Genomic DNA, 16,061 nt, shown 5'->3' with positions numbered 1-16,061 from the left:
ATCCCATTCCTCTAAATTCTAATGGGTACAAGTCCAATCTACTCAACCTCTCTTCATAATACTGTTCCTCCCTACTTGGTATCAGCCTCTAATCAGCCCATCTCCACCTCGAAGCTGAAACCACCTGCTCATCAAACCATCATTCACAGCCTTTTCACCTTCCCACACAATTACTTTGATGCCCCAAAGGTAGCCTTCTATCCTGAATCACCAAACACTTGCTCCTCATGTTTCATCATGCACCAAATCTCCTTATGCATCATTCCTGCCTGCATTGAGCCTGATAGGATATTCCTCAAGAAGACAGTTATCCAGAGTTCAGAAAGTTCTCAGCTCCGTAATCCCATCTTTGTTAAAGAGGCTTTGTCGCCCAGTTTGTATCAGGGAGACCTTATGGAGTCAGGCAGATGGCAGGCTAGAAGGAATGTTTACTGGGACATGCCGTCACCACAAACATCATTCATCACTCTTTCTTGCCCCACTTACGTCCTGGTAAGATGAGTATTTCCAGCATTTTGTTCTAACTTCAGATTTCTAGTGGCTGCATGTTTCATATTAGCTTTAGGTGTAGCAGGTTTCCTTCCCTGAAGATCATAAGCAAAATGAGTCAGGATTTCAGTCAATCCAAAAGCCTCAAGCTCACTTTTAGTTTCAACAGACTTCCATTCCAGATTTGTATTGTAAACTGTAAGGTCCCACAGACAGCAAATGGGATGACTTAGCAGTTAGTTGAGGGATATATATTGACCTGACGCTGGATTTCCCTGCAAGACCTGAGAAGGCATCAGGAATCTATGTTTAAATATCTTAACCAAAAGAAAATAACTCAGACATTACAACACCATGTCAGTACCACACTGAAGTAACAGCCTTATTTTACCACCTTGCTTATGGAACCGGTCTGCAGTGTAAACAAAGGAACCAAAGTAAACAAGTGCAGAGGGTCGAGTGTCTTTGAAATTCCCTTCCTCAAAAGGCAGTGATGTAAAATATTTAAACATTTTTAAAGCAAAAGGTAGATAGATTCTTTATGTATCAAGGGAATGACAGATTTTCGGGGATATGTAGAGTTGAGGTTAAAATCAGATTAACCGTGATATTATTGAATGGCAGTGCAGCTCAAAGGGCCCTGTGGCCTACTCCTGTTCATTGTTTGTATGCTGAATACATTGAGCTACTTTTATAATAATTTGAACATTGAAAGTTATCAATTATAAAGCAACATCTTTGTTACAGGCTAGAAATCTAATGACACCCTTACCTGATCTCCATATGCATGTCGGCCTATTGTGATTGGCTTCACCCAACCAGGAACAAGTCGTGGGATGTTTTTGCAAATAATTGGATCTCGAAAAACTGTGCCACCTAAAATATTTCGGATAGTTCCATTTGGACTTTTCCACATCTTTTTCAGTCCAAATTCTGAAAAATTATCAATTGAGCTTTTGTCAGTATTACCACTGCAAGAAACTAGATTGAATATTCCGTTTAATTCTGCTAGAGAGGAAGATAGAACATAGAACATAGAACATTACAGCACAGTACAGGCCCTTCGGGCCGGATAGTGATGTAAAAAGGTGCGAATGTTTATTAATAGTATTAAAGAAATTGTGGATGCAACAAATAAATATTTTGCTTGTCTTCACTGAAAACTACACAAAAATATCCTAGTAATACCTATAACATAAAAGGTTGCAGGAACAATGAATTGGTGAAATTACAATCACTAGGAATGTGTTTCTGAACAAACTGATAGAGCTGTGGGTTAAAAAGTCTGCGGGTCCTCATCGTAGAGCCTTTAAAGAGGCGGCTAATGAGAAGGTCAAAACATTGGGAGCTATGTTTAAAAAATTCATTCAATTCTGGAAAAGTTCTATTGCACTGGAAAGTGGCAAATACATACCCTGTACTCTAGAAGGGAAGGATGCTGGAAACAGGGAACAACAGGCCACTTACCTTGGTATCTGTCATGGGAATGGTGTTAGATATGATAATTAAGAAGGTAATCACTCAGCACTCTGAAAAGCTTGAGGTAACTCAAGTGAAGAGTTAGCAAGGTTCTGTGAAAGGGAGAATCATGTTTAATGGAATTGGAATTAATTGGAATTCTTTGAAGGAGTAGTCTGATTCCTAAGATGCCAAGGCTGTTGTATGAAGACAGACTGGATCAGTTAGGACCACATCTGCTTGAGTTTAGAAGAAAGAAGGGGGCTCTCAGAGAAACTTTCCTAAAATTCTAACAGGACCACACAGAATATACACAAGAAGGATGTTCCTGATGACTGAGGAATCCGAACTAGGGGTCATGTCTAAGGACCTGGGGTAGACCATTGAGCACTGAGATGAGGAGAAATTTCTTCACACTGAGAGTGGTGAGCCTGTGGAATTCTCTGCCACAGAAAGCAATTGAGGCCAAAACATTGAATGTTAGATATAGATCTTAGGGCTAAAAGAATCCAAGAGTATGGGGAGAAAGCAGGGATAGGGTATTGAGTTGGATGATCAGCCACAATCAGATTAAATAGTGGAGCAGGCTTGAAGAGCTGTTTAGTCTATGCCTGCTCCTATTTGCTGTGTCAATGTTTCCTATGAGTAACATAGAATAGGTGTCCACTGAACTTGGATTTCCAGAAAACAAGCTTTCGTGGAAAGGCTGTTGCACACGGTGTAGTGCATGGCTTACATACTTGTGGGCATAGAAGATTAGATGGCTGGATGAGAACAGAGGGTCTTTTCAGCACGTGACAAGGGGATTTAGCCATTCGCAACAAGCAAATTACTAGACACTCAACTGGCCTGTGCTTGCAGTACAGGGAACATGGTATCCAACATTAGATGGGTTTCTACAATTGGACAATATTTTCTGGATAATCCTGAGTGAGCAACGAATTACACTGAATCAATTCAGGATTGTCAGTTGGGCTTACAACGTAGTACACCTGCATACACTGAAAGCTGGAAATATTAATACAAAAGGCCATTTTCTTTGCAGGCAGAAAGAACAGCTGATTGATTGTCATTAATTGCTGCATTCACCAAGATAATGCTTCTGCCAATGCTTCTATTCAATTGCCAGCCAATCAGCAGTCTCCCCTCACGCAACATAGATGAGTTTTCCGTTTGAATTAGTACTTTTTCAAATTACCCTGAAGAGTGCAAGATAAAAAGCTTCAACAAAACATATCATTTTTACAGAATGGGCTAACGTTTTTTTTCATACTGTATGACTGTATGACTAAACAGCAAAGTTCACTATGACCAAATGACCAGTTACATGAATTACTTGCGTAAAGGCATCGAAGGCATTATGACACAATTTGCAGACGACACAAACATAGATAAGTATGTGGTGGAGATGTCAGAACAAGGATTCAGATAAATACAGATGGGTAAGTAGATGGGTAAAAATCTGGCAGATGGAGTCCATATGTAGTTGATCACTTATGAAGAAAAAATGCTAAGACTTATTTAAATGGAGAATGACTGCAGAATTCAGAGCAGCAGGGTGATCAACATATTCTAGTGTAAGAGGCACAAAAAATTAACATGCAGGTAAAGCAAGAAACTAAAAAGGCTAATGGAATGCTATTCTTTATAAGCAATGAATCGAACATAAAGGAAATGACATCATGCTTCAGTTATACAGGGTACTGGTGAGTCCACATCTACCGTCCTGTGCACAGTTTTCATAGTCGTACAGCACAGAAACAGATCCTTCAGTCCAACCAGTGAATGCCAACATGATTCCAAAATAAACTAGTCCCACCTGCCTGCTCCTGGCCCATATCCCTCCAAACCTTTCCTATTTGTTTACCTATCCAAATATTTGTTAACATTGTAATTGTACCCACTTCCACAGGAAGCTCATACCACACATGAACCACCCTCTCTGTGTAAAAAATCTCCCTCTTATGTCTTTTTAAATCTCTCTCCTCTCACCTTAAAAAAATGTGCCCCTTAGTCTTGAAATCCCCCATGCTAGGGGGAAGACAACTATCATTAACTCTGTCTATACCTCTCATTATTTTATAAACTTCTATCAGGTTGCCTCTTAACCCCATATGTTCCAGTGAAAATGTCCCAGCCTATCCAGCCTTTCTTCATCTCCTTATTTACAGAAGTATGTAAATACATTGGAGGCAATTCAGAGAAGATTTGCCTAGAATGAAGTGGGTAGTCTTATGAGAAAAGTTTGAACAGACTGGGCTTGTTTTCACTGGAGTCTAAGACAGCAAAGGGTGATTTAATTGAAGTATACAAGATCCTGAATGGTCTTGACAAAGTGGATGTGGAAAGGACATTCGTCCTTAGGGGTGAGTGCAGAAAAAAGGAGACACTGTTTTAAAATGTGTTGTTGCCCTTTTGGGATAGAGGGGAGAGAGTTTTTTTTCCCTCAGAGGGTTGTGCGGCATTGAAAATCTCTACCTCTGGAAGTGACGGCATGGATTCTTTCAATGTTTTTAAGACAGGGATGGATAAATTCTAGTTAGTCAAGTGGATCCGAGGTAAGCAGGGACACGTATGAATGTGAAATACAGAGCACAAACAGATCAGTCATGATCTTGTGGAAGGGCTGAGTAGCTGATTTCTGCTCCAAACTTATGTCTGTATGTTAAGACTGCATGAAGAGTACCGTCATTTCTGGAAACAGTGAAATGTTCACAGATAATAGGTTTCTCGCTCTTGGATCAGTATGTCCTTCACCTTCATTCTTTAACAGTAAGATCACCAGCACCACCAGGTGGCAGTTTGCTAAAAATATAAAGTTACAATCATGCTGAGATTATGTTGCACACAGAGATAATGGGAACTGCAGATGCTGGAGAATCTAAGATAACAAAGTGTGGAGCTGGATGAACACAGCAGGCCAAGCAGCATCTCAGGAGCACAAAAGCTGACGTTTCGGGCCTAGACCCTTCATCAGAGAGGGGGATGGGGGGAGGGAACTGGAATAAATAGGGAGAGAGGGGGAGGCGGACCGAAGATGGAGAGTAAAGAAGATAGGTGGAGAGGGTGTAGGTGGGGAGGTAGGGAGGGGATAGGTCAGTCCAGGGAAGACGGACAGGTCAAGGAGGTGGGATGAGGTTAGTAGGTAGCTGGGGGTGCGGCTTGGGGTGGGAGGAAGGGATGGGTGAGAGGAAGAACCGGTTAGGGAGGCAGAGACAGGTTGGACTGGTTTTGGGATGCAGTGGGTGGGGGGGAAGAGCTGGGCTGGTTGTGTGGTGCAGTGGGGGGAGGGGATGAACTGGGCTGGTTTAGGGATGCAGTAGGGGAAGGGGAGATTTTGAAACTGGTGAAGTCCACATTGATACCATATGGCTGCAGGGTTCCCAGGCGGAATATGAGTTGCTGCTCCTGCAACCTTCGGGTGGCATCATTGTGGCAGTGCAGGAGGCCCATGATGGACATGTCATCAAGAGAATGGGAGGGGGAGTGGAAATGGTTTGCGACTGGGAGGTGCAGTTGTTTGTTGCGAACTGAGCGGCTTCATCTCCAACTGCCGTCGAGACATCAACCGCCTCAACCTCTCCACCCCTCTCACCCACTCCAACCTCTCCCACGCAGAACGGGCAGCCCTCCGCTCCCTCCGCTCCAACACCAACCTCACCATCAAACCCGCAGACAAGGGTGGCGCAGTGGTAGTATGGCGCACTGACCTCTACATCGCCGAGGCCAGACGCCAACTCTCCGACACCACCTCCTACCGCCTCCTCGATCATGACCCCACACCCGAGCACCAAACCATCATCTCCAACACCATTCATGACCTCATCACCTCAGGGGACCTCCCACCCACAGCCTCCAACCTCATTGTTCCCCAACCCCGCACGGCCCGTTTCTATCTCCTTCCCAAAATCCACAAACCTGCCTGCCCTGGTCGACCCATCGTCTCAGCCTGCTCCTGCCCCACCGAACTCATCTCCACCTATCTGGACTCCATTTTCTCCCCTTTGGTCCAGGAACTCCCCACCTATGTCCGTGACACCACCCACGCCCTCCACCTCCTCCAGGACTTCCAATTCCCTGGCCCCCAACACCTCATATTCACCATGGACGTTCAGTCCCTGTACACCTGCATTCCGCATGGAGATGGCCTCAAGGCCCTCCGCTTCTTCCTGTCCCGCAGGCCCGACCAGGCCCCCTCCACCGACACTCTAATCCGCCTAGCTGAACTCGTCCTCACACTCAACAACTTCTCTTTTGACTCCTCCCACTTCCTACAGACTAAGGGGGTGGCCATGGGCACCCGCATGGGCCCCAGCTATGCCTGCCTCTTTGTAGGTTACGTGGAACAGTCCCTCTTCCGCACCTACACAGGCCCCAAACCCCACCTCTTCCTCCGGTACATTGATGACTGTATCGGCGCCGCCTCTTGCTCCCCAGAGGAGCTCGAACAGTTCATCCACTTCACCAACACCTTCCACCCCAACCTTCAGTTCACCTGGGCCATCTCCAGCACATCCCTCACCTTCCTGGACCTCTCAGTCTCCATCTCAGGCAACCAGCTTGTAACTGATGTCCATTTCAAGCCCACCGACTCCCACAGCTACCTAGAATACACCTCCTCCCACCCACCCTCCTGCAAAAATTCCATCCCCTATTCCCAATTCCTCTGCCTCCGCCGCATCTGCTCCCACGATAAGACATTCCACTCCCGCACATCCCAGATGTCCAAGTTCTTTAAGGACCGCAACTTTCCCCCCACGGTGATCGAGAACGCCCTTGACCGCGTCTCCCGCATTTCCCGCGACACATCCCTCACACCCCGCCCCCGCCACAACCGCCCCAAGAGGATCCCCCTCGTTCTTACACACCACCCTACCAACCTCCGGATACAACGCATTATCCTCCGACACTTCCGCCATTTACAATCCGACCCCACCACCCAAGACATTTTTCCATCCCCACCCCTGTCTGCTTTCCGGAGAGACCACTCTCTCCGTGACTCCCTTGTTCGCTCCACACTGCCCTCCAACCCCACCACACCCGGCACCTTCCCCTGCAACCGCAGGAAATGCTACACTTGTCCCCACACCTCCTCCCTCACCCCCATCCCAGGCCCCAAGATGACATTCCACATTAAGCAGAGGTTCACCTGCACATCTGCCAATGTTGTATACTGCATCCACTGTACCCGGTGCGGCTTCCTCTACATTGGGGAAACCAAGCGGAGGCTTGGGGACCGCTTTGCAGAACACCTCCGCTCAGTTCGCAACAAACAACTGCACCTCCCAGTCGCAAACCATTTCCACTCCCCCTCCCATTCTCTTGATGACATGTCCATCATGGGCCTCCTGCACTGCCACAATGATGCCACCCGAAGGTTGCAGGAGCAGCAACTCATATTCCGCCTGGGAACCCTGCAGCCATATGGTATCAATGTGGACTTCACCAGTTTCAAAATCTTCCCTTCCCCTACTGCATCCCTAAACCAGCCCAGTTCATCCCCTCCCCCCACTGCACCACACAACCAGCCCAGCTCTTCCCCCCCACCCACTGCATCCCAAAACCAGTCCAACCTGTCTCTGCCTCCCTAACCGGTTCTTCCTCTCACCCATCCCTTCCTCCCACCCCAAGCCGCACCCCCAGCTACCTACTAACCTCATCCCACCTCCTTGACCTGTCCATCTTCCCTGGGCTGACCTATCCCCTCCCTACCTCCCCACCTACACCCTCTCCACCTATCTTCTTTACTCTCCATCTTCGGTCCGCCTCCCCCTCTCTCCCTATTTATTCCAGTTCCCTCCCCCCATCCCCCTCTCTGATGAAGGGTCTAGGCCCGAAACGTCAGCTTTTGTGCTCCTAAGATGCTGCTTGGCCTGCTGTGTTCATCCAGCCTCACATTTTATTATCTTGGAATCTCCAGCATCTGCAGTTCCCATTATCTCTGAACATATTTTAAACTGCTTTTAAGCAGTAAATTTGTTATCATTATTTTTTCAATGATTTCCTGCTCTTTCTACCAATTTGAGACCAACTGCCTATTTCTCCTTGTATGTACCTAGGTTAATCCCTTTATAGACTGAATGGTGACAGCAAGAGACGTGACTAAATTGGGTCACATTATTCAATGTCTTCAGAGCATCATTGAATTAAACACAGTCATTAGTTTGAAGTGATTTCGTTCTGAAGTAAAACTGATCACATAACACCACTTACAAACTAATTAATATTTTAAAAATTCTCTTGTACTAGTGTTAATTACATCAAGTGTTGTGGGAAATGTATGGCATATGTTCTATTTTAGACTGACAGTTTAAACAGAGAAACCAGACAGAATATTAAATTCAAATGGTACCCCATCCGCACAGATGAGCCCCATTACACACAGCTTAACCAAATTATTTTTAAATCTTTCTTCACATATCAGCTGCTCCTAATTATTTTTGTCTACAATTGTTATTTTTACATTCTTCCAACATCTGACTTTTCGTTCTCTCATTGCTCATCTCCCCCTAGTTTTGACCCACTGACTAGACCTTTTTATCAGTTGCCATCTTGCCATCCGTTTAAATTTCTCTTGAAGAGAGACCTCGCACACAAAACAAATCACAATGTCTTTAAAGTAATGTAATTTAAATGTGTAGTTCTGCCTTCATTCCAGTTAAATTAAAAGGGTGGCATGGTGGATCATTGGTTAGCTCTGCTGCCTCACAGCGCTCGGGAACCAAGTTTGACTCCACTCTAAGGCAACTGTCTGTAGCTGCATGGGTTTCCTCTCGGGGCTCTGGATTCCTCCCACAGTCCAAAGATGTGCAGGTTAGATGGATTGGCCACGTTAAATTACCTATAGTGTCCAGGGATGTGCAGATTAGGTGGGTTAGCCATGGGAAATGCAGGGTTAATAGGATAGTCTAAGGTTCTTAAGTCGATTTGCAGTTCGGGTTGAGGATGCTGTGGTCAGTTGGCTCGCTGAGCTGGTGCGTTAGTTTGCAGACATTTCATTACCCTGCTGGGTAACGTCATCAGTGCAGCCTCCAATGAAGCAATGTTGTGTTTTCCCGCCTGGTATTTAAACTCTGGGGTCTGTTGGAATTGGTTACCTCATTTCTGGTTTCTCTTCGCAGTGGTATGTATATATAGGGTCCAAATCTACATGTTCACTGATGGCCTTCTTGGTGAAGAACCAGGCCTCTAGGAATTCCAGTGCTTGTCTCTATGTGGCCTGTCCTAGGAGCCTGGTGGTATCCCGATCGAACTGGTGATTCTCCTTAATTGTGCGTATGAATGGAGATGAGTAAGTATTGGTCGTGTCTTTTTGTTGCTAGTTGGTGTTCATGTATTCTTGTGGTCAGTTTCCTACCTGTCTATCCAATGTAGTGTTTGTTGCAGTCTTTGCTTGGAATCTTGTCTATCACGTTGGTTCTGTCCATAGTACGTAAGGGATCTTTGGTTCGCTTTAGCAGTTTGCATAGGGCTGATGTAAGTTTGTGTACCACTCTGATGCCCAATGATCGTAGGAGTCTTGTGGTTAGTTTGGACATGTTCTTGACGTAGGATAATGTGAAAAATGAAACCTGAAGGGACAAACACTCCCCCGATTCTACAGTCTCCAAAGGTGTGCAAACCAGAAGTACCCCTCAGACCCATAGTCTCCCTTCCAGGCACACTGACACATAGGTTAGCCAAGGAGTCACAATGAAAACTAAAGCATCTCGTCAGCAAGTCACCCAACTTCATCCACTCAGCCCAGGAGCTCCTCAAATCCCTCAAAGACATAAGAATAGACGATGTCAAGAACATGGTGTCCATTGACATTACCGCCCCAATCACATCAATTTTAGATTCTGCTTTTAACATGGATCAAAAATCAATATTTGTTTGTCTTCCCACATAATGACAAACTAAATAACTATCCATTTTCATAAAAGTAATTTTTAATCAAATAAATCAAAATTAAGTACAAAAATGCACACAAACTGTTCTTGTTTGAATTTTGACAGTAAAACTTTGGTGAGCTATTAATTCTGATTGTGTAATCTCTACAGATTAGTCTTCAAATGAATAGATGTCAATCATGTACCTTCCACTCGAGCTTCATCTGGTGTAATGGTGGCACATTTCACTGCGACTCCATATTTTTGTGTTGCCAATGCAGACTCAACGGTCACCCGGTCAGCTGTTTTATCTCGATTTGGGAGACCGAGATCAAAGTATTTCAACTCCACACTAACATTAGGTAGAATAAGCTGCAAAATAAAAAAAAGATAAACATCAGTGCACTCTGTGAGAGAAATATTGAGAACCCACACTGTGATGTGCAACTTCGTGCATTGAACATATTTTCAAGGAAAATACATGTGTCAATGGTCTGGCACAAAAGAATTTATATTTATGCGAATACCATGATTATGATAGGCCTCATTTAAAATGGCATCTTTCAGCTCCATCTCTGAGAGAATTGCTTTATTTATGTGGCAATGGAGCTTGATTTGTGTAACCAGTTAGATCTGACCATGCTGTGTATAGAAATAGATTCATTGACCGAGAGGTTAGTCATGATAGTACAGCTGTGAATATTAATTAGATTATAAATGGGCAAAACATTAGCACAAAAGATTGGAATAACATGGAAACAGCTGTACATCATACACATTAGACTGTACCATTGTACGTTTAATTAATGATAATCAAACATAAGACTTCAGGGACTGGTACTTAAAAACAGAGAATGTTCTAACATCTTTATTTCTGATTAGATTTCCTACTGTTGTACAATCAACATAAAACATACATCAAAGTCCCATAGATGACTGCTTCAATGAAAATCCCACTGCTATTGAATTGTGCAAGAGATCCATTCTAAACACTTTAAACCCTGTCTAAACTGATATTGTAATAGATGTTCATTTACTGCCTCAAAGTATTCCTCAACCTGGAAATAATCCTCAGGTTTAGCCTGTAGGCATTACCCATTTCACAGGGAAAGACAAATTTGATGGGCATTCAATGACGTCTCCAGTAAACCATTAACTTACAATTCTACACAAGGATAGATTTCCAATCAGAAAATGATGTCTACATGAGCAAACATTTTTTGTTGACATGTACACAGGACAAAATTTTGGAAGGAGGTTTAACTGAACATGTTCCATTCAAATTTTCCTCAGGCCCCAAGCTGGAAGAGTTGGGCAAGAACATTTCAATCTCTCCCCTTAGGGAGGCAACATCTCAAGAGGAGCTCAGTCTTATCAGTACCTCACAAGTCTTATGATCATTTCAGAGATAGTAGGAACTGCAGATGCTGGAGAATCTGAGATAGCAAGGTGTAGAGCTGGATGAACACAGCAGGCCAAGCATCACCAGAGGAGCAGGAAAGCTGATGTTTTGGGCCTGCTCCTCTGATGCTGCTTCTGTTCATCCAGCTCTACACCTTGTTATCTCCATGATCATTTGTTGGAATAACATTAGTAGCTTTTAGAAGCCTAGTAGACACAAAGACTGAACTTAGGGCAAGTGCAAGCTATTAGCATTTATTAGTTATTTTAAATACAAGAGCACAGAATTGTTTCATTAGTGTGTTCTTTCATCAGGTCTCTATCCACTTTAACTGACATCATCATCAAGATAAATCCTTACTGTATCCTCAGTGGCTCTTGTTAGACAACTGGTATAGTTAATCCTCTATTCCAAATCCATCTCTTTCCCTGCTATTACCCCAATCTACCCAAGTCTTGATTCCTATCTATTACACACCCTATAACTCCCCAAAAAAGCTTGAGTTTTTAAAAATGTAACCAATCTCCCTGATCATATTATTGAATTATTCAAGAAGAAATTGATGGTGTGTTTATTCCAAACACATTCTCCGAAGGTCTGCATTGTTTTTGACTATTGTTATTAGTTGTGGAGTCGTAGCTTCTACCTGAGGATTGGGGTGTGCAGTTTATCGAGCTAACAGCTTACTTTTAGTTAAAATCAGGGCACTCCTGTTTATAATGGGAAAGGGAGGGAAATTAGGTTTGCAACCTGTAGCCCTTCAAAAGCTGTTATGAGTTGAAGCTATTCTACATTATACGCAGGAGAAAATGAGAGTTGTCATTCTTCTCAGGACTTATTTTTTGAAAATGGTATCTCCTCCTCTCCCTCAGCTTTGCCATTGATTTAAAGTTACCTGGAGGAACTCGTGATGTGGACAAATCCACACAGGGCTGCAGAGGGTTGGAAATACACATTAGCAATTTGTGAGCCATTGTCCAGGATTATGTGTGGAAAAGAAATTCTCTTTAGAAAGGTTAAAATACCTTCAGAGATGAGTGAATGTAGCTTCGCACCCTAACCCAATCAGAATAATAATTCACAAGGATGAGAAAGTCTGTCCTGTAGAATCTGAGTAGGGCAATTCCACAGAATTTCCACAGGCTGGTTATAAAAGTGGATGGCAGAAGCTGCTCTGTGTGTGAATGGTACAGGGGGTGTAGTTGAAGATACGTCCGTTAGAAATCTGGATATGGGACCATCGGCGTGATTGCTGTGGTCCAGCCTGACACTTGAACATACTAAGGTATCACTTAATATCACTTAATAATCTTCTGAAGGATGTCCAGCTGGAAAACATGAGGGTCAACGAACTGTTCATCACAGACTAAGAGTTCAAAGTATGATTATAGGACAGGGTTACTGGGAATAAAACTCTGGCCAGCCAAAACAGCATATGTGAATCTCCGCACATTCTTGATCCGCTCAAAATTCATGTAATTTTTTTCCTGATGTTGGCAAATATTGAGAGTAAAAATTTCATCTTTTTGCTTTGGGCAGTTGATGGATATTCCTCATAAAGCTTCAGCTGTAGTCTGGTATTTTCATCAGACATACTCTGTAGCATCAGCTATATTTAAATTCTCTGGGATTAGTATAATATCTTTGCAAACTCTTCATGTTCAGTAAAGTTACCAGCAGTATATGGTCAGTTTCAGTCTTAAAAGGTAAGCATCAGACCTAATTGGACAATTTCTCACAAGCCCACGTTGCCAGGAGTGTTTCTGTCTCGATCACTACATCTGACAGGTCCATTTGAGTGAGAAGTCTTGAAGACTGCAGACAGGTTTTCTGCTCTCATCACACTGTATTTGGAAGAAGACTGCTCATTGACCTATGGAAGCCTGCTACAATAGTTGGATGTTTGGAATCATAGTGTATTCGAACCTCCAAAGTTTTCAGCAACTTTTTGATTCAATTGCCTTACTGCATTAGTCCAGCACCACACCTCATCAAGCTTCAAATGTTAGCTGAGGGGCTGGTTTGCTTGGACTAAGGGCAAAGGAATTTTTTAAACCTGGTTCACCACTTACTTGAACTATTGGAGTTCTATAATATTCCTGTTGCTGGGAATTTCATAATGGCTTTTGTGTTCAATGATCCCCTTTGCTCGATAATGCCCAACATCCCTAAGATTACAACTGACTTCCCATATTAAAATTCCCATATTAAAAACTGTGGCCAAAACAGCAGGTCAGAGGCTAGGAATTCTGCAGCAAGTAACTTATCTCCTGTGGTCCCAAAGCCTGTTCGCCATTTACAAGGCACAAGTTGGGAGGGTGAGGAATACTCTCCACTTCCTTAAATGGATGCAGCACAAACAAGAAGCTCAGTACCACACAGGGCAAAGCAGCCCACTTGATTGATACCCCAATCATTACCTTGTAAGTCACTCCCTCCACCAACGATGCACAATGGGAACAGTGTGTACCATCTACAAGGTGCACTGCAGAAACTTACTAAAAGACTACTTCGACAACACTTTCTAAACCTGTGATGTCTATCATCCAGAAGAGCAAGGGCAAAATGTAGATGGTTTAAGTAATCATGTCCAAAAACTGTTATGAAAGTGGGAAGAAGTTTGGAATCCTTGATCCAATGGATTTTGCTGCTGGTTGGGTCCAGCTTGGTGAAGAATGTGCTGCTTGCAAGTTTAACTAGTCTCTTGTCTACAGAAGCCATTTGGTATACTCATTGTCATGTTATGTTCATGTGCTTTGCACTAACTAAATTCTAATGGATCCATTCAGTTCAAGAACTGATAGCACAAGAGAACACATGACCAGTTAGATGAATGGATAAATCACCCCTTGTTAGTACTGCTTGCCACTGTCAATCCAAACCAGGATATTGTCAGATATTGGTGCATTGGAGAGCTTTAATATTTGAGAATTCTCAAATTGCGCTGTACTTTGTATAATCATCAGCAAATATCCCCATTTCTGACTTTATGATGGAGATAAAGTAATTGATGAAGCTGGTAAAGATGACTAGGTCTAGGACACAACACCGAGGAACTGTCTGGGGTTCTTGTGGCGCAGTGATAGTGTCCCTACCTCTGAGCCAGGAGGCCCACGTTCAAATCCCACCTATTCCAGAGGTGAGTGATAACATCTCTGAACAGGTTGATTAGGAAATCTTTACCCTGGGGAACTCCTGCAAAGATGCCATGGAGCTGTAATGACTGATCTCCAACAATCACAACCATCTTCTTTTATATCAGGTGTGGCTCTAATCAGTGATGGGTTTTACTGCTGATTAATCCCTACATCTTAGTGATTTTTAAACTTCCAGAAATAATCAGACATCTTATTAAACCATTATTGAAATTAAAACAAATTATCTATTTGTGTAAGCATGCAACAAAACATAAAAGATCTTTGTTCATTTGAATTCAATCTATCACAACAACTACCTTTTCTTTAATGAAGCTCCATATTACTCTGGTCATTTCATCTCCATCCATTTCTACAACTGGGTTCTCTGCTTTGATTCGTTTTTTGGCATCTACAAAAAAACATAAATTTCTATCAATTACAGAAATTTTCAAGATTGAAGGAAGGCAAACCTGGGTGCATCTACAACTGCAGTCCGAAGGGGCTTGTATGTGTGTTTAGAGATATTGGTGAAGCAAGGCGAACAGAACAGCATGTGAGTAAATGGCTCACTGTTTTATTTCACAGTTTGACTAATTTGGTTTTGGTCATTCAAAATTTTAAAATTAGCTTGATCATGAGCCAGGTTTCCATAAGGCCATAAGAAACTGGAACAGGAGATGACTGTTCAGCTCCTCCAGCCTGCTGTACTGTTCAACAGGCTCATGTCTGATCCAACATTTCTCATATCCACTTTTCCTGTAACCCTTCATTTCCCGATTGATTAAGAATCTACCTACCTCAGTCTTAAATATAAGCAAGGGCTCTATCCCCATACCTCCCTGTGGCAAAGGGTTCCTCGGAATCTCAACGCTCAGAAACAATTCCTCTTCATCTCAGTATCAAATTAGTGCCCGTTTATTCTGAGACTATGCCCTCTGATCCTAGACTCTCCAATAAGGGGAAACATCCTCTCAGCATTTACCCTGTCAAGTCCCTTAAGAATCCTCTGTTTCAATAAGATTGCTTCTCATTCTTTTAAACTCCAGTGAGTAGAGTCGAAACCTGTTTCGCCTTTGCTCATAAGGCATTCCTTCCATAACAATGAACATCCTCGTGAACATTCACTGATCTGCCTCCAATAAAACAATCATCCCTTAACGAGTTTTGAGAAGATTTGTAGCTCAGGTTGAGGTTCTGGCTGGATGTGAGTTTGCTCACATCCAGAAGGTTAGTATTCAGACGTTTTGTCACCTTTTTTTTATTTGAAAAAATATACTTTATTCATAAGATGTACAAAAAATAAAACATATTTATACACCTACCCAGTCATGCAAGCCGCTCCGGGTTACCCAGGGGGTACGTACACCAACTAAAGAAGAAAAAAACAAAGCAAAGAAAATACCCCGGCAGTCGTCACCCTGCACAGTCCCTGTTGGCCCCCTGACCAGTTGGGGAAGGCGCCGGCTGGGCCCAGTTACCAGATAGGGCCCTTTTATCCATTCTGGACGAGGGGTTTCATACGGTGGTCTTTCCCCACCGCGCCTTGGCGGTGGCTGCCCCAAGCTTTAGTGCGTCCCTCAGCACGTAGTCCTGGACCTTGGAGTGCGCCAGTCTGCAACACTCGGTCGGGGTCAGTACTTTCAGCTGGCAGACCAGCAAGTTGCGGGCAGACCAAAGAGCATCTTTCACAGCACTGATGGTCCT

At 43.5% G+C, this 16,061-nt stretch overlaps 1 protein-coding gene across 3 annotated transcripts in view; it reads right to left on the bottom strand.

The window, feature by feature from the left end:
* The window catches only part of LOC125451244 (isocitrate dehydrogenase [NADP], mitochondrial-like), an 82,310-nt gene that overhangs the window by 36,997 nt on the left and 29,252 nt on the right, over positions 1-16,061 (bottom strand). For all 3 annotated transcript variants that reach the window (XM_048528161.2, XM_048528162.2, XM_059644792.1), the window contains 3 exons: positions 14,675-14,766; positions 10,025-10,190; positions 1,262-1,422 (listed from right to left, as the gene is read on the bottom strand). In XM_048528161.2, coding sequence (XP_048384118.1) covers positions 1,262-1,422; positions 10,025-10,190; positions 14,675-14,766 — 419 coding nt within the window. The remainder of the gene's footprint in view (positions 1-1,261; positions 1,423-10,024; positions 10,191-14,674; positions 14,767-16,061) is intronic.

This window comes from Stegostoma tigrinum, chromosome 3, assembly GCF_030684315.1.
Source record: "Stegostoma tigrinum isolate sSteTig4 chromosome 3, sSteTig4.hap1, whole genome shotgun sequence".
In the NCBI taxonomy this organism is placed as follows: domain Eukaryota; kingdom Metazoa; phylum Chordata; class Chondrichthyes; order Orectolobiformes; family Stegostomatidae; genus Stegostoma; species Stegostoma tigrinum.
Note: the sequence above shows the minus strand (reverse complement) of the source record. Positions and strands in the feature narration are given on the sequence as shown.